The sequence below is a fragment of the Camelus dromedarius genome, chromosome 16 (genome assembly GCF_036321535.1).
Source record: "Camelus dromedarius isolate mCamDro1 chromosome 16, mCamDro1.pat, whole genome shotgun sequence".
In the NCBI taxonomy this organism is placed as follows: domain Eukaryota; kingdom Metazoa; phylum Chordata; class Mammalia; order Artiodactyla; family Camelidae; genus Camelus; species Camelus dromedarius.
In genome coordinates, this window is record NC_087451.1 from 56,575,547 (window position 1) to 56,594,765 (window position 19,219).

The following is a 19,219-nucleotide window of genomic DNA, read 5'->3' on the forward strand; positions in this document are numbered from 1 at the left end:
GTAGTACATTTATTAAATTACATTATGCATGGGGTACTAAAAGATTATGTAGAAGGCAGGACCCAATCTGCTTGCTTCGTATCTTGCTCTAGTGCACAAGTCAGGATAGGCCAGATTAATCAGGAAAAGAGTTGAACATAGAACCAGTCAGCCTCAAAGTTCTAAACTGGAACATTGATATTGTAGTATGGACTACTTTTAATTTTCTGTCAACATCAGTTGATGTTAAAATAATATTGAGCTGAGACTGGCTGCACTTTGGAGAGGTTAGTGACTTGCTCCGTTCAAATACATCCAGAACATAGCCAGAAGAGCTGGGTATAAAACTCTTATCCCTTATTCCTATATCAGCTCATTTTATTTTATACTGTGCTACTTTTCAGGATCAATTAAAGCTAGTGAAACTCTTTGTCTTCTGAATCTTTTCCTAATATTTTATAATAGCTTAAGAATAGAAATATTAGTGGTAGGCAGAATACACTACAGAGTTGTGGTTTTAAACATGTAGTAAATAAGCAGAAATATTTTAAAACTCTTTTAAGTGTCTTCTGACTAGAAGAGTTTCTCATAGGGCTGACATTCCCAATTATTTTATTGCTGGTTGTTTCTTGTTTCCCACATTCAGATTAGCCAATACTCCTTCTTGGGTTTCTAAGTCTGCCATACTCTTTGTGTCCTCTTTATTCTATGATCATTATCTTAGTTAGCTCTATGGTGTGTCACTTGGACCAGTGTAGGGGCCTCTTGATTTGTTTCTGTGTAGTCATTTTATGTCTATCCTTTGGCCCTTTGTTTTTATAAGCAGCTACCATAGGAATCATCCCTATGCCCAACTCCTGTCATGACATTCCCCTGTCCTAAGGATTTCAACATTTCCTTGGTGCTTATTTTACCTAAACGACATACTCTTTTGGCTAGTATTCAAAGCACACACATTTTCCAAATTTATCTTCTGTTATTATCTACATATATCCAGGGCTCCCAGTTAAACTATCTCTGAACAGCCTCTCTATATATACTGTTATGCATACTGTTTACATTATTGAAAATGTGGTCTTCCCTCAGATCTGCACACCTAAATCTTAACCCATATAAAATGTTAGGTTCTTTTTTAGTCTTTCTTGTTCTCCCTAGTTAATAGTAACTTCTTGGTTGACACCATCCAGTATGTTGTACCCTTTTCATATTCTAATTTTTAGTTCAGCTATTGTAAATTTGATTCATCTCCCTAGAATTTTCTTGGACAGGGCAACATTTTAAACTCAACTTTAATTTCTATTGTATACCATATAGTCTGCGGCTTGCAGAGGGTAGGCAATCAGTGCATTTTTGTTACATTTACATTTAATGGAAAAAATTAGAATGAATAAGTAAAACCAAAGCTGTGTTTGCTAGGCCAAAAAAGAGTTTATTAGAAAACAAACATACTGCAAGACTTAAGATCTAAGAAGGGAAGTAGGAAGCTGTTACTGTTACTTGAGAACAACCCAAACTTTAATAGATAAGTCTGGATCTCCATTCAACTCTTGGTTGATTTGGGGCCTTGATGGCTCAGGGCAGGAGGTGTGTTAGGTAGAGAAAGGCAGGTAGAATTTTTTCAGAAGGTTGATTGCCTGCTCTTGGCAGTCAGTACACTGCTCAGCAGCTGGGGAAGGTCCTGCAGACGGTCTGGCAGGGGGCGGGCTGGCAGCTGGAGGGGCGGCAGCACGGGGACTGCACAGAGATGGGCTGGCTGCAGGTGGTCGCCCAGCAGCAGGGGCGGCAGACCACAGACTGGCAGGACGTGGAGCAGCAGGTGATGGGGCGACAGCAGCCCTCCTGCAGGCTGCACGGGTCACAGCACACTGGGCGGCGGCCGGGCTCGCAGATGGTGCGCGTGCAGCGGGGCACGCAGGTCACGGGGCGGCACACGGTGGTCTGGCAGGACACGGGGCGGCAGCAGCAGGGGTCGCGGCAGCAGCAGGGCTGGAAGCAGCCTCCCCCACAGCCCAGGGAGGTGGAGGTGGAGGTGGAGCCACAGCAGGAGCCGGTCATGGTGTCTGGGGCTGAGCTGGGTTGAGCTGGTGAGAGGACTTGAGTGTTCTCAGGTGTGAATGTCTTGCTCCTGCTCTGGGCCCTTTATATACCATGACCAGGTGCTGATGACCCCCTCTTGTTTATCTTTTGGCCAATTAAGTAGAAATTTGTGTTGACTAATGGATTGCATTGCTGGCGACATACTCATGATCTCATTAAAGAACGTTGGTTGCATCCCTAAGTATGGATATATTCATGCTGTTCATCACCAATATCTAAGCACTCTGGGCCATTTGAGGTGACAGCAGCTCTTGATGCTTATTTTGAGTAGACAGAACCTGAAAAATCCTGGGCAAAATGGTCTTAAAGGGGCTGCAATTTTTAAAGAAATTGAATGTAGAAAGGTTTCTAGAGCACTGACTAGATCCTACCCTTGACCCCCAAGAAATCCCCTGAAAAGCCTACATGCGAATCAGACAGGTGTTAGACACAATCTCTGGTGCAGATTCCTTGAGAAAACATTTACATATCACTTGATATATAATGAAATGTACATGCCTTGAATAGTGCTGCCCCTCACATGCTCAGATTAAAAAGGAAAAAGTTTATTTTTACAAACCAAGTGAGTATTAGAATAAAACATTCAAGACTGCTATCCATTTCTTTTTCTTTTTTCCAGCTCAGGTTGTGGCAACCCTGGTCTTTCTGGTCACAAAATGCTGATTTTTCTCTGAGGCATGACATTTTTTAATACTTGCTGTTCTTGTTTATGTGATAAAGAATCATGTAATGAGAAGTTTCTTCTTTTTAAATTAAAAAAAATTTTTTAATTGTTTTTTGTTGAAGTATAAGTCAGTTTACAATGTTTCTGGTGTACAGCATAATGTTTCAGTCATACATATACATACACATATTCGTTTTCATATTCTTTTTCATTATAGGTTACTGTATGATATTGAATGGAGTTTCCTGTGCTGTACAGTATAAACTTGTGTTTTATCTGGTTTTGTGAAGATTCTCCTTATATTTCCAATGTAGGAGATATTCTGCCAAAGTTCAGCAGGTATTTTGTGTGCATTGTTCCATATGTAGGTGTAGTTTTTGTTGTATTCATAGGAGAGGGTGAGCACCATGTCCTACTCCGCCATCTTGGCCTCCGAGTTTTTTTCTTAACATACCTTGACAGGAGTGCTACAGCTATGAAGTGATAAGATGGGGTTTTATTCAGCAACCACTGTAAACATATACAATGCACTATTCAAAGGAGGTAGGTTGGGAGGCCACGCAGCTGTTCTGCGATGGCGCTGCTAGAAGGTGATTGGTGAACGTGCTTCTTTGGGAACCATTGCCACAGGCAGTTGAGAAATTTTATGGGGGAAACAGTCTCATTACTTTCCAGCTTTACTCCTCCTATTATTCACCAGACAGGGTTTTGGATCACTTTTAGTATCATCTCCATCATTCAAGAGAATGTGCCTCAGGCCCAGGAGCCAAATGGAATTTCAAACATGATTTCAAAACTTCAAAAGGGATGTAAATCGACTGAACATATAGTCACAGTTGGGGAAACAAAGGAGGGAGAAATCAAGCATAGTCTCATCGATGTAGACCCTCAACTCTCTCTCTCACATTCTGTTGTCCATGGACACTTGTGATTTTTCTCAAAGCAGTAACCACAGCTGAGGTAAAAACTTGAGTATTCTGCTTCTTTACCCCTTTTTCCCCCGGAGCTTTGTTGAGATGTATTTGGCATAGAACATTGTGTAATTTTAACATGTAAATAGTGATATTTGATAAACGTATATATTGCAAAATGTTTACCACAATAAGGTTAGTTAACACCTCCTTCACCTTACATAATTATCATTTTGCTGTTGCTGTGGTGAGAACATTAAAGTTCTATTCTTATAGAAACTTTCAAGTATATGGTATACAGTTGACCCTGAAACAACACAGATTTGTACCACATGGGTCAACTTATAAGCAGATTTTTTTTCCAGCAGTAAATACTACAGTACTATACAATATGTGGTTGATTGAATCATGGATATAGAGAAAATGCAAGTACAGAGGAACCACAGATATGGAGCCTCAGATTCGGAGGACAGACTGTAGGTTATACTCAGATATTTGACTGCACAGAGGGTTGGTGCCCCTCACTCCAGAGTAGTTCAAGGGTCAGCTGTAGTAATGCTATGTATATACAGTAGGAACTTGTTGTTTATCTATTTTATATATAGTAGTTTGTATCTGCTAATCTCAAACTCCTAATTCATCCCTCCCTCCACCCTTTCCCCTTTGGTAGCCTTAAGTTTGTTTTCCATGTCTGTTCTGCTTTATACATAAGTTTATTTGTATCATACTATAGATTTCACATATAAGTAATATCACATGATATTTGTCTTTCTCTTTCTGACTTACTTCACTTAGTATGATTATCTCTAGGTCCACCCACATTGCTGCAAATGGCATTATTTCATTCTTTTTTATAGTTGAATAGTATTCCATTGCATATATATACCGCAGCTTCTTTATCCATTCATCTATTGATGGACACTTAGGTTGCTTCCATGTCTTGGCTATTGTAATAGTGCTGCTATGAACATTAGAATGCATGTATCTTTTTGAATTAGAGTCCCCTCCAGCTGGACTCTAATTCAAGCTATGTGGCCAGGAGTGGGATTGCTGGACATATGGTAAGTCTATTCTTAGTGTTTTAATGAATCTCCATACTGTTTTCCTTAGTGACTGCACCAGTTTACATTCCCACCAACAATGTAGGAAGGTTCCCTTTTCTCCACACCCTCTCCAATATTTATTATTTGTAGTCTTTTTAATGATAACCATTCTGACCCACATGAGGTGATATCTTATTGTAGTTTTGATTTGCATTTCTCTAATAATTAACGAAGTTGAGCATCTTTTCATGTGCTTATTGACCCATTTCTAAAGTGGACTGGTTTTTCATTGTGTATTGTCTTTTTTTGCTGTGAGTTGTAGAAGTTCCTTATAGTTTTTGCATGTGAACCTCTTAGATATATGGTTTGCAAATGTTTTCTCCCATTTGATAGGTTGACTTCTTTCTTTCTTTCCCTTTCTTTCTTTCTTTCTTTTTTTCTTTCTTTCTTTCTTTCATTGTTTCTTTTGCTGTGTGGAAGCTTTTTAGTCTAATGTAGTCTCACTTGTTGATTTTAACTTTTGTTGCTTGTGTTTTGCACTTTTCAAGGCACATTTTCTCATAATCAGTTTTTTATGTTGCTGTGGCCAGGTTAGGGGTGGAGGTCTTCATGATGATCACATTTTGTGCAGAGGGGTCCCCTTTGGAAGATAACCTCAAGTTGACAAGACAAATTTCTCTACTCCAAACACCTCGATCCAAAAGAGATTGGTGCTATTCAGTCTTAAGACAGTCCTCCTACCCTATAACCAAACTTCATTTCCAGTCAGAGAAAATATGAGTCATTCATGCCACAAAGCTCTGTGACTTGACACTGTGGCAAGTCATGTGATGTTTTCTGATGCCACTTATCCTAAAACCAGACAACACTCATTGAAAACTTTGCCACTTACTGACTATTCATCCTTGTGCCATGGAGGGTAATAATGTATATGTAATCAAGGTTGTTGTGAAGATTAAGTGAACTAGTATGTGTCAAGCACTACAAACAGTGCCTGACACTTAATAAGGGTCTTGTATTTGTTAAGTAAATAAATATATTTTAAAAGGTCATGTCACATTGTAAACTTATAAACTCTAAATTTTGAATTTAGAACAAAGATGAATGTATTTCATACAGCAAAGGGCCAGTTCTCTGTTCAGTTACCACAGAATGCCTATTAAATAAGATTATTCAATGGGGAGTTTCATTAATAGCATAACAAAATTGTGGTTACCAGGCGGGAAGTGGTGGGGTGGAGGGATAAACTGGAAGTTTGTGACTTGCTGATACTAACTACTATATATAAAATAGATAAACAGCAAGGTCTTACTGTATAGCACAGGGAACTATATTCAATACCTTGTAATAGCCTATAATGAAAAAGAATATGAAAAAGGTTATATATATGTATAACTGAATTACTGTGCTATACACCAAAATTAACACAACATTGTAAACCAGCTATAAGTCAATCAAACAAACAAACAAATACCTTGAAGGAAGATAAAGAGCTCCCTCTATATCAACACCAATCTCTGTAAAGGGGATTCAAGTTATTGTTGTAGAACCAACAAGAAGAATATGTCAGAATTGTGGATAGTGGCACAAACACTCCTGAGAATCCCACAGCTCATGCAACATAGAGTGAGATCTTAGAAAAACATCCTTAAAAGACTTAGAACTAAGTTAGACAGATTCCTAGTGGTGATGGACAATACACTTTGCATAATGAATACTAGAGCTTTATGTAACAATATCATTCAACAGTCACATTATGAATGCATTTTAATATGAAAAATATTGTCTTGTGTTCTCAGTTCTCAATTGCCTGCACAAATGGAGAAAAACAATTGCACAGGTAATCTGAAACAGTACCAACTTTCTAAATTCTTAATTTGGAACATATCAAAATCATACTTTATGCAATCGAGATGATCCTAAAATGTTAAAATATGAATTTGATCTTATTTAAATGTAATAGTTTATCACATTTTAATGATCTAAGAGAACTCCACTATTTATAACCCAGTGACACACTCTTCTATATATAATAAAAGACTTCTTTAGGTGTACAAACAGGTGCTCTCTACCTTATCTGTCTTAAATTCATTTAGACTTTGATAAATACGTTTTTAGAAGCACAGCATAATCATGAGAAAGTTTTAAATAATTTTCCCCAAACTGATTTAGAGTTTAGATGGTCCACTTTATTAAAAATAAAGTTAATTTTAAAAAATGTGTACTTGAGAAAATATAAAGAAGAAAATGAGTATTATCCTCAGTTACTGTTAGATTTTGTGGCATAATGTTCCAGATATTTTTTACACAGAAACACACATAGACACACACACACAGAATACATTTTTCCTCACAAGCTAGTTTAATATTTTACAGCTTCCTTATTTTTTGCTTAAATATATGGACAGGGCAATTGCATGAGGTTTATTATTTTCAACTATTTTGGGGTATTTCCTTTATATTTATAATGCTTATATTATATGCTATTTGACTTTTTTCTTATTTATATCTCACCTCCCCAAGTAGATTATAACCTCTTTGAAGCAGGAACCCTATTTTATTCCTTTATATTCCCTCAGGGTAGTCAACTCATGCATGAGGTCCTCCATTCAATCCCCAGTACGTCCATTAAATATATATATAGAGAGAGAGAGATTAGTGATTGATTAATTTGCTTGGAAATGCCATAAATACCCAATTACTGAGCACAAAGATAAGAAGCCCTTGAGACCAGCCAGCATGGATTTAATACCCACAAGCTTCGACATTGTAAATAACATTCTAAATAACAATCAGATCTGTAACACATACAAGGGAGCACAGTTGTACTTGGTCACAAAACACAAAACGGTTCCTTTGGGCAGAGGATTGTGTCTCCTGTCATACTAAGGGAACATGGTTGGCTTAAAGGTTCATGTCAGGGGGCTTGCATTCTCCTGGGTCTTTTCTGAACATCAGTGGTTATAATTACATTATAATTATATTAGTAAGAAACTTATTTGATCTTTCATTACTCATTGCTCTTTAGCTTCAAAAACAGATGACTGGAATCCCATGCTGTCCTTTCCCACCCCCGCCCCTTTGACAATACTGACAGGCATATGCAGAATAGATAAACAAGATTATACTGTATAGCACAGGGAAATATACACAAGATCTTGTGGTACCTCACAGCGAAAAAAAATGTGATAATGAATATATGTATGTTCATGTATAAATGAAAAATTGTGCTCTACACTGGAATTTGACACAACATTCTAAAATGACTATAACTCAATAAAAAAATGTTAAAAAAAAAAAAAAAAGATGACTGGCCAGATGCCGCCCAGAGTTCCTTCCACCTCTACCGTCCTGGGCTTTCTATGTATGCAGTGCTGATAGGCATCGGTTCAGTGAACGGACACTCAGACTGTGAAAATAAACGGTAGCCTGGATGTAGACTCCTTACTGGTCATTGTTGAATGACATGTCTCAGGTGTTTCTCAGGTGTTTCATGTTTGTGTCTGGACCTGGGGGCACCGGTGACTCTGTATGTGTGATGAAGATATAGCTGTGCCTGCCTTCCTTACTCAGCTATTGTGCCCTATAAATGCCATTTACAGTGATAGTAAGGAAACCACCCAGACTTAGATTATTGTAGTGAACCATTTAAGCAGATTATTCTGTATCTTGCTTTGACTATCTCAGTGGAAAAAGAGACAGAAATTACCAAAAGGAAATATCACAAAGACCATGATTTCTATGCTGGGAATGCTAAGTTTATTAGAAAACCAACAACATGATATAGGAGTGAGCTGGGGTCTTGTGAAGACAGGGTATTCTTCATCAGTAATTAGTCTGAAAGGTGTCTTCCATGTCCCCTGTGGGTAGTTTGAAGAGAGGAGGAATGGGCTTCTCAGGAAAAGACATGTTCTGCTGTGAAGCTATGGGACAGTAGGATGGACCAGACCATATGCTGGGGGACACTTAGTAATGATGCGATCCTAGGATGCACTGCTCAGCAGCTGGGGAAGGTCCTGCAGACGGTCTGGCAGGGGGCGGGCTGGCAGCTGGAGGGGCGGCAGCACGGGGACTGCACAGAGATGGGCTGGCTGCAGGTGGTCGCCCAGCAGCAGGGGCGGCAGACCACAGACTGGCAGGACGTGGAGCAGCAGGTGATGGGGCGACAGCAGCCCTCCTGCAGGCTGCACGGGTCACAGCACACTGGGCGGCGGCCGGGCTCGCAGATGGTGCGCGTGCAGCGGGGCACGCAGGTCACGGGGCGGCACACGGTGGTCTGGCAGGACACGGGGCGGCAGCAGCAGGGGTCGCGGCAGCAGCAGGGCTGGAAGCAGCCTCCCCCACAGCCCAGGGAGGTGGAGGTGGAGGTGGAGCCACAGCAGGAGCCGGTCATGGTGTCTGGGGCTGAGTTGGGTTGAGCTGGTGAGAGGACTTGAGTGTTCTCAGGTGTGAATGTCTTGCTCCTGCTCTGGGCCCTTTATATACCTTGACCCCCGTGACACACGGTCATTTCCTTGTTTTTGTTTATTCTTTTTGAAATAGCCCTGGCAAGTTAGTAAGTTCTCTAGACATTGTTTTTGGTGCTCAGCTACTCATAAAAGACTATTTGTTGTCCTTATTTTATGAAGACTCATTATATTTTGCTATTTATGGTTCAGATAGTAACTTAATGACCCTAACTTCAAAGTTTCCAATTACCTCTATAATTCAGCAATGCTTTTGCCACTTAATGTTTTGACAACACAAAGTAATTGTCATGCTCTTAAGGTTTCTTATTAATAGTGGAAGTGAATTCCCTGAGTTTGGGTGTCATTTTCCGCTGCTAAACTTCTTGAGCAAAACAAGTTCAGAAAAATACTATAGAAAGATTTTAAAAGTCGCGATTTGCTGGTAAAAGAATTTTGCAGTCCACTTTTTGGAGCTACAGGAAAGCATCTCAGTAGAGCTCTGTCATCAGTAGGTCACCCCCCCCCCCCGCTTTTTTGTGGTAGAATACACATAAAATTTGCTGTCTTAACTATTTTTGTGTGTGGAGTTCAGCAGTATCATGTACATTCATTTTGTTGTGCAACCATCATTACCATTCGTCTCCAGAACTCTTTTCATCTTGCAGATCTGATATTCTGTACCCATTAAACAGTAACTCCTCATGAAAGCCTCTCCCCAGCCCCTGGAAACCACCAGTGTAAATTTTTTTTTAAATCTCCCCTTCTTTTTTGAGGAAGGCCTGTATCGTTATAAGCTTCCCTCTTAGCACTGCCTTTGCTGTGTCCCATAAATTTTGTGTGGTTGTGCTTTCATTTTCATTTGTCTCAAGGTATTTTTTAATTTCAGCTTTGATTTCCTCATTGACCCATTGGTTTTTTAATAACATATTGTTTAATCTCCATGCTTTCCTTTTTTTCTCCTTTGTTTCTCTGTTGTTGATTTCCAGTTTCATGGCATTGTGGTCAGTAAAGATGCTTGAGATAATTTCTATCTTCTTAAAATTGTTGAGGTTTCTTTTGTGCCCAAGTACATGATCAATCCTAGAAAATGTTCCATGTGCACTTGAAAAGAATGTATATCCTATTTTTGGGGGGTGTAATACTCTGAAAATATCCACCAAATCTAATTTTTCTATTGTATTATTTAGTTTCTCTGTTGCCTTATTTATTTTCTGTCTGGAAGATCTGTCTAGTGATGTTAATGCAGTGTTAAAATCTCCAACTATGATTGTATTCCCATCAATATCCCCCTTTATCTCTGTTAGTAATTCTTGTATGTACTTAGGTGCTCCTATATTGGGTGCATGTATATTAACGAGTGTAATATCCTCATCTTGTATCACTCCTTTAATCATTATAAAATGTCCTTCTTTATCTTTCTTTATGGCCTTTGTTTTAAAGTCTATTTTGTCTGAAATCAGTACTGCAACACCTGCTTTTTTGGCTTTTCCATTTGCATGGACTATCCTTTTCCATCCTTTCACTCTCAATCTATATGTGTCCTTCTCCCTAAAGTGGGTCTCTTGTTTATCCCCTCATCAACCCCCACCCCCGCCCCATATCCTGTAAGTATTGGCTCCAACACAACTATGTGTATGACCCTAGGCAAGTCACTTATCTGATACCTAACGTGTAAAAATGTGAGTTTAAACCCACTCACTGGTAAGGACCATTCTATTCTCTGTTACATGAGTTTGGCTTTTTTTTTTTTTTTTTTTTTTTTGGTCTAAGATACATGACCATTAATTCCCACAGTCATATAGTTGTAAACTATGGTGAATTTTATTATTTATAATCTTCACGATAGCCAGAATCATTGAGTTCTAACTACATTCCAAGCATTATGCTAAAAGCAGTAAATGTATCAATTTATTCTCCATATAAATCCTATGAGACAGATATTGCTGTAGTCCTCATCTTACACATAAGGCCAGATAAGTGATTTGCCTGAGGTCCTATACCTGCTAGTGTCTGAGCCAATACTTTTTTCAGAAACATCTGTGAGAACATTGTAAGCCCAAGGATCCGAAGAGTGAAATTGTAGAAATCACATTCCCTATCAATAAGGAATGCCTGTTTTAGTTAGGAGTTTTAACAATGAATTATTTTAAAAATAGTTGTTGTGTGAGAAATGGCTAGTTTCAAGAGTCATCTGACTCTTTGTCTTACCAGTATCCTCAGGAATTTGAGCAATTATCTCTCACAGAGCCTTCTCCAAATTCCAAAACATGCCCTAAGGATAAAGCATCAAAGTCGGACATATCTGAGTGGTCCTGCAATCCTGTGAACAGAGCCATCATCTAGATGAAGGTTGCAATCTGCCAGCATGATGAAGCCCCCAGATAGTGGTCAGCCAAAGGTGCCTCACCCTACCCCAGTGTCTCTTGCTCCAGTGTCTCCCTTTATTCCTGCTTATAGAACCAATTATGATTTTGGCGGGGGGGATTCAACAATTTTTTTATTGAAGTATATAGTTGATTTAAAATGTTGTGTTACTTTCTGGTGTACAGCAAAGTGATTCAATTATACATACATACATTCTTTTTCATATTCTTTTCCTTATAGGTCATTACAAGATACTGAATATAGTTCCCTGTACTATACAGTGGGACCTTGTCGTTTATTTTATATATAATAGCTCGTATCTGCTGATTTTCAGTTGTTTCAAGTTGTCAGGGTCTGTAGGAAAATCAGGCCACTCAGCTGTTTTGTTGCCTCTGTCTCTGAATGTGCTTGGTTCTGACTTTTACCATCAAGTCTGTTCTTGGTCTGTGATTGAAGACTGCAGTTGAAGCCTTCTATTTGATCATTCTGCTCGCATAGTCCCTTGCAAGCTTATCTAGAACCGCTCAGCCACTGTGGCTGACCAGAGCATGGAGTTACTATGCAACAAACATGGTCCAGTATTATCGAAGAGCTGAGGATAAAACAAGGCATTCTACATCGGAGAAAATATTGTAAGATGAGCAAGCCTCTAGAAGGCTAAATTCTGACAGGAAAACAGATGTAGTGAGAGGATTCTTTTAAAATAATTTTTAAAAAATAAAAAAAAAACAGTAATGAAGAATATGTAGAAAGAAATTGGACTTGTGAGCCTATCCGTCAGTAGACTGTCAAACTCTTAATTAAGAGAAAAACTCTGTTGTGCATAGACTGATCATTTAAAAGTTTTTTTAATATAATGGGCTAGTTGTTGAGAAAACTTCACTATATTTCAAGGCAAATACTTCTTTTTCACGAGATGACTTATTGTTTTATTATACAAATGCCTATGTCCAGCAAGAGGAGAGAGCTGGGGTGTGATGAAGTCTTTCTCTCTTCTGCCCCTTAGAACTTAGTCATTCAATCATTCAACAAATAATTTCTGACTATATACTGTGTGTCAGATTTTGTGTAGGGCATTGGGAATTCAGCAGTGAACAGAATCAATGAAGATCTGGGTCTTCACAAAGCTTTCTTTGTTTGAATCCTCTAGCTGGGTACATAGATACTCCCAAGCAGACAAGAAGCACATTCTAAACTCCCCTGGGGATCAGGTGCTGGGAAGTCAATACTTATTTCTCAGGAAAACAATATTTTGACCAGGCTAAAAGTATTTAACTACAAAAACATATCCATTGTGGATTAATGTTATCACAGAGTCAACTACATTGGCATGGTTTTAATGGTAAAATTGTTTGGAGTTCGAAATCAGAATGGTTCTAGCCAAGTGACATTTCTCCCTCCTTGGCTGGAGGGAGCCAGGAAAGGATGGGATGGTGGTTCTTCCAGCACAGGCATTTCAGTGGTTAGGAATTCCAGGAACCAACTGGTATTAATCATTGCAGTTTTCTAAATCGGGGAACAAAGAGGGTTCTGCCTTAAGCTTCCTCCCCCTTATCATAGGTGTGTGGATGATTCATGAGTCAAGTTCAGGATCAGAGAGACTTGCTATAGTCTCTCTATTTCCTAAGCATCACCATGAAAACTGTAGCTTGAAATATGAAGGTGCTTCACATAAGAGATTCTGAATTACTTGAATTGCTATTAAAATTATAGACCTTACACTGGAATTGTTCCTAAAGCTATTATTTTTTAATGGCCCCTGGAAAATCCCTCTTCCTTTGGTTCTTCTGATAATGCATATCGTAACTTAAGTTAAAAAATCAGCTTCTGAAGATTAATAAACAATAAAGAGAAACATATTTGCTTCCCAGATATAAAACTTTATTATTTTACTGTGCAAAACCCTGGCATAAGTGTAATATTATCCTAGAAAAATATCCCATCTTGAAATAGTGCAGAAGGGATGATGAGTCAGTGGGATAGCACTCCGTTCAAGAGGAACTTTGATTTTTGTTTATTCATTTTTTTTCAAGCAAGGAATTCAAACGATGAAAGCTGGAATTTTTCTAAAGATTGTCAAAGAGGACCAGAATTAGCTGCATAATTATGTGGGAAAATGCATAGTTACTTTTGAGTTCAGTTGTTGAAGGCAGGTAGGTTGCAAAAGTGGTGTCTCCCACTGGATCCATCGGGAGTGGGAAGAACTTGTACCTGTTTCTGAATACCTAGGAGGATTTTGTTCTGCGCTGCTCAGCAGCTGGGGAAGGTCCTGCAGACGGTCTGGCAGGGGGCGGGCTGGCAGCTGGAGGGGCGGCAGCACGGGGACTGCACAGAGATGGGCTGGCTGCAGGTGGTCGCCCAGCAGCAGGGGCGGCAGACCACAGACTGGCAGGACGTGGAGCAGCAGGTGATGGGGCGACAGCAGCCCTCCTGCAGGCTGCACGGGTCACAGCACACTGGGCGGCGGCCGGGCTCGCAGATGGTGCGCGTGCAGCGGGGCACGCAGGTCACGGGGCGGCACACGGTGGTCTGGCAGGACACGGGGCGGCAGCAGCAGGGGTCGCGGCAGCAGCAGGGCTGGAAGCAGCCTCCCCCACAGCCCAGGGAGGTGGAGGTGGAGGTGGAGCCACAGCAGGAGCCGGTCATGGTGTCTGGGGCTGAGTTGGGTTGAGCTGGTGAGAGGACTTGAGTGTTCTCAGGTGTGAATGTCTTGCTCCTGCTCTGGGCCCTTTATACACCCTGGCCAGGTGCCGATGACCCACACGACACACGGTCATTCCTTAATATTCTGGACAATTAAGTGAAGATTTAGCTTTGACTAATAGTGATTTTGGTACCCCCCCCCCACCACATATAAATGGAAACACACCAGATATTTTTCATTTTCTTGTGTTGCTTATTTTCACCCAATCTAGACATTGGATTAGGGTCTAGAGAATTTTCCTTTGAAATATTCCTAACTCATAGAAAAAGAATTTGTTTTGTAAATTAGAGTAGTGTCTAATCACCCTGTGCTTTTCCCCAGCTAGCGTTTTATTACTGGACTTCAAAGACTGGCTTAATTGCCACCCAAACAGTGACTTGGTGTTCACATGAAGGTAACAGGCTGATAGCACTCTAGTGCAGCCCAGCAGTCACCTGCTTCCCAGATGTCTTCTTCCACGACTCACTGAAGAGCAGGTCTGTGGTTTTCCATGTGAGGAGGGGCCACATGGCATCCTGGATGGCCACCACCCTGGTTTAGTTACCCCCTCCCCAGGAGGGCCTGGGTGGTCCTGCCCTGGCTGTCAGTGTCTCCCTATTCCCCTGGAATGACCTCTTCACCTTCCAAACCAAACTCTACTCCTACCTTGACTGTAAAACACTCATCAAGGATCCATTGCTATTTTTATCTTTGTAATTTATTTGGGATTAGTCCTCGCATGTGAAGATTCTGGGAAGGAACGGTAGAGGAGGGGTCATGTGGGTTCACCAAGGTCACACAGTGAGGTCCAGCTCTCTTTATCCCTCAGTAAGCAGCCTATACTATGAGTTTTATGTTTAGCAGACTCAGTAGACCATGGTCTTCAGATAGAAAGAAGACAGTCTCAAGTCTTTTTCTTTCCCCAGTTTTATTGAGATATGATTCACTATATGAAGTCTTTAAGTAGCATCGCTAAAAGTGATACTGAAAGAGAATTGGGGAACGTCTTACTCCAACAACAGATCATCCAAAAGAGCCTTAGGGCTTGCATGCTGGGTCAGATCTGTGCACTGGCATGGAGGTTTCTCTCTGAAGAGTCACAGAGGTCAACTCATGGGAGCTGGGGTGGGGTGACTGCTTGTTTCCTGGATGTCAGTCTTAATGTGTAGTCTGGTTTCCCTTGGTAACACGTGGTGGTACTGTGAGCTATGCACTTGTCTGATTCCTTTTATTGGTCATTTTATTTGTGCCTTTGCCCTATAACTTACCCTTTATGATGAGTTTCATAAATTTATTTCTTATGTATGAAGTAGATCTACACTTTTCCTTTGGATTTGGAAAAAAAAAAACAGACTGTCCAGTCAACTGCACACTAAATAAAAAAGAAGGTCCAAGATCTTGCAAACCACCAATCAAATGCCTTTAAAATGAAAAATTGTGCTATACACTGGGATTTGACACAACATTGTAAAATGACTATAACGCAATAAAAAAAAAGAAAAAAAGAATTTAAAACAAAGTCATTTGTTCTAAAATTAATCCCTAAAAGCTTCAAGGGGGAGATTTTTGTTGTTGTTGTTGTTGTTGTTGTTGTTGTTGTTGTTGCTGTTGTCATGGGGATGTTAGTTTTATTATTTTCCCCCAGTACCATGGAAGATATCACAAATGCGGATTATATCAAATTCATTCACTGTATTCTTTATGTGAGATTTCCTCTTGGCTCCTTTTATGATATTAGTTGATTTTTACTGTACAGGCTAAATAATTCCCTGAGATAATGTGACTAGAATTACATGGAATATTCTAGGCAAAATCATATTATAATTTGATATAAGGGTAGTATTTTCTGAATTGTTCACAAATAGCCCTTTTATTTATGACTAACATTCTGTGGACATTTTTGGCTTCAACAGTCCATTGAACCAATACATCACAGTTTTACAAGAAATCTTATTTTCCTTCCTAAGTAGACTCTTACTGGAATCTCATACCCATTCTCCTCTAAGAACAGTTTAATGATAGTTCCCTCTGGATGTATTGTTGTGTTTGTTGATGCTGATACCAGGTCCCATTTTTCTTCCCAGTATGTGAGAACTTTCAGTTACCATTTACTGACTACTAGGGATGTTCCAAGGACTATAATAGGTATCTGTACTTATCTTATTAATCGTCATAACAATCAACTGAGTTAGGTATCATTATCTCTACTTTATAGATGAAGAATCTGAAACTTAGAGAGGTTAACTAATTTGCCCAAGTTTACACAGCTCTTAAATAATAGAGTCTGGATTCAACCCAAGCATGTCCAACCTTAATGCTGTGTTTTAACAAATATGCTTACAAAGTCCAGTGGGATTTTTATTCAATTTAAGATGAGTAAATTCACTTTGTACTATTTATAAGAGCTTAATTTTATCTGTAAACCTAGACATTGTTATTAATCTGTTTCTTCTAGAAAGTTTATTGAAAAAAACAACCCCTGCACAAATACTTGGACACGCTTCTATTTTTATTTTCTTTATAGAAAAGTATATGTTTTATTTTTTCATATTGATTAGTGTATTAAGTTAGTTTCTCATTGCTGCCGCAATTGAATTAGTCAGCTATTGCTGCATAAAAAGTGACCGCAAACTTCCATAACAATAACAAGTGTTTATTTCTTGGTCACTTGCCTGCAGGTCAGTTGGGTTTGGCTGTTTAAGTCTGGCCTTGTCTTCTGGTTATGGGTTAGTTTTGGACTTCCTTCTAAATTAGAGTTGCCAGATTGGCAAATACACATACACATCCCTCAGTTAAATTTGAATTTCAAGTTAACAACAAATAAATTTTTAGTACAACTATACCTAAGTATGCATGGGGCACGCTTACATAAAAAATTATTTCTCATTTCTCTGATATTCCAGTTTAATGAAGTATCTTGTATTTTAGCTGGCAGCCCTACTTTCTGACAGCACAGCACAAGGGAGCAATTCCAATCATGCAAACGCATTTCAAGTCTTTGCTTGAGTCATGTCCTATAACATCCCATTGGCCAAAGCAAGTCATATGGTTGCAAACTGTGAAGTGGGAGAAGGGGAGATGATACTTCTCCAGGAGGGGTAGGAGGGAGAAAGAGGAAATACTAGTGAATAATGATCTAATCTACCAGAGTGGCAAATCCATCATTTTGATACTCTTTGTTGTAAAACTTGGATAAAGACTTTTAGAAATTCCAATTAGGTTATATCCGCTGGGTCTTCACTTAAGTGGGTAACTTTCGCTTCACATACTCTTCTCTTCCTGGTCAATCAAGAAATGTCATTGATTAAACAGGGACTGCTTGATTTCTCTATAAGAAATTCATATTGTCTGCCGCCTATTAGTTTATATTTGATTAGGGATTCAAACGAAAAAAAAATCTCTTGGGACTATCACCGATTGTATGAAAAACAAATTCTCTATTCAGAACTGAAAGCTTATCATTTAAGTGAGTTTGGAATCCAATTTTGGACTTCTCTGCGGAGTTGGAATCCCAAGCTGAGAATATCATTTGTCTCAGTCCAGAAAAACCCCTGGGACTCCCAGTAGTAGCAAACTCAAAACCATCATGAGGGTGAACCAGTGGAGGTCCATTTCCTCATGTGATTTGTCATTATTAATCATGAGTTAATATTCTTCAGGAATTGTTTTTACTACAGGACCTTCATATTCTTTGCATGTGGAAGTATCCTTGTGATTTTATTTTTGTTAACCAACTAGTTATTGCTCTCAGTTACATCTGAACAGTAGGGCTTCAACTCTTATTAGTTTGGTATGATGACAAATATGACTTTGCTCTGCTCCTTCATCCATGTGATTGTCTAACACCAGAAACCACATGGTTCATCTTGTTGATGGTGAAAATGGCAGCTCCCAAAGCCTTGCAGGGATATTCCTTAGTGAAATCAGTTTTTTGGCTGAGGAAGGGGATGGAGGGCACTGGAGAGTAATTATTCCATTCCATTAAAATATCAGATTTGGCAGGAGATGATTGGAGAATTTGTCCAATTTCAGCCCATCCTCCTAAATCAAAGAGATGTTCTGGGTCCTCTGTCTTTTAAGACCAAGCCAATACGCTGAAGTCTTTTGCTTCAGAGTCTTTTTTAGTTTCTTCTGCAAAGTTTCGCTAGTCTTAGTCTTTTGATTAATAAGAAGCAAAAAAGAGGGCACTTTCTGCCCCTCAACATTTTTACTTTTATTTTTTAGTTAAAAAACCTTTTCCCCCACCATATCAAATCTCAGGTGTGTAGGGGTCATACATACAATCTCTTTTGTTGATAAGTTCTCACAGTCCATGAGCAGCTGATGTTCACCTGGGGCCAATCTGCAATCTGGAGGTTCTCATTTTCTTTATTTCTTGTCTCTTAAATAGAAAGAGCTGTCAGTGTCTGCACCCCCACCTCTGCCAATAACTGTGGACAAAATTTGCTTATTGTCGTTCATAGAGGTGAGGATCCAGCTCACCTGCGTGCATCAATGCTCTTACTTAGTGTTCAGATAAGTGCAAGACAGGAAGGAAGGGATCCTCAGGACTGACATTGGCTTAGCTGAGCTTCCTCACACTGGCCAGCAGTATCTTGTAGCTCTTTCCATCAAGAGGTAGATTCTGTTTCTCCACTCTTTGTGTCTGGTTTGGCCTCATGACTCGCTTTCACCAACAGAACATGGTGGAAATGGTGTTGTACAAGTTCTCAAATCTAAGCCTCAAGAGGCCTTGAAGTGTCCCCTTTTCCCTCTTGGAACAGTTCTACTGTCATACAGAGAAACCAGTAGAGCCTTCCAGAGAATGAGAGGCCATGCAGAGAAGAACCAAGGCACCCCAGCTGACAAGCAACACCAGCTACCAGACATGTAAATGAGGCCATCTTGGACCAAATTTTAGCCTCAGTTGAACTCTGAGACCAAGGCAGTAGCTTTAGTGAGAACAGGAAAGATCACCATATTGCCTGGTCAATGCCCAGAATTGTGAGAAACAACTAGCTGTTATGTTTGAAACTATTAAGTTTTGCAGT

The 19,219-nt window shown here is 39.6% G+C and overlaps 3 protein-coding genes across 3 annotated transcripts; all 3 read right to left on the reverse strand.

Moving 5' to 3' along the window:
- Positions 1 to 1,387: 1,387 nt before the first annotated feature.
- On the reverse strand, positions 1,388 to 2,140 carry LOC105085233 (keratin-associated protein 2-3-like). Its single transcript, XM_010975467.3, has one exon. It carries the CDS (start codon positions 2,032 to 2,034, stop codon positions 1,639 to 1,641), a length of 396 nt encoding a protein of 131 aa, XP_010973769.2. The 5' UTR covers positions 2,035 to 2,140; the 3' UTR covers positions 1,388 to 1,638.
- A 6,290-nt stretch (positions 2,141 to 8,430) lies between these two features.
- Positions 8,431 to 9,160, reverse strand: LOC116157728 (keratin-associated protein 2-3). Its single transcript, XM_031468139.2, has one exon. The coding sequence runs from the start codon at positions 9,085 to 9,087 to the stop codon at positions 8,692 to 8,694; it is 396 nt and encodes a 131-aa protein (XP_031323999.2). The 5' UTR covers positions 9,088 to 9,160; the 3' UTR covers positions 8,431 to 8,691.
- A 4,164-nt stretch (positions 9,161 to 13,324) lies between these two features.
- On the reverse strand, positions 13,325 to 14,331 carry LOC105085231 (keratin-associated protein 2-3-like). The gene has a single exon (XM_010975464.3). The coding sequence runs from the start codon at positions 14,150 to 14,152 to the stop codon at positions 13,757 to 13,759; it is 396 nt and encodes a 131-aa protein (XP_010973766.2). The 5' UTR covers positions 14,153 to 14,331; the 3' UTR covers positions 13,325 to 13,756.
- Positions 14,332 to 19,219: the final 4,888 nt, after the last annotated feature.

Excerpts from the sequence above, each read along its gene's own strand:
- LOC105085231 (XM_010975464.3), bottom strand. The coding sequence starts at position 14,152 with ATGACCGGCTCCTGCTGTGGCTCCACCTCCACCTCCACCTCCCTGGGC.
- LOC105085233 (XM_010975467.3), bottom strand. The coding sequence starts at position 2,034 with ATGACCGGCTCCTGCTGTGGCTCCACCTCCACCTCCACCTCCCTGGGC.
- LOC116157728 (XM_031468139.2), bottom strand. The coding sequence starts at position 9,087 with ATGACCGGCTCCTGCTGTGGCTCCACCTCCACCTCCACCTCCCTGGGC.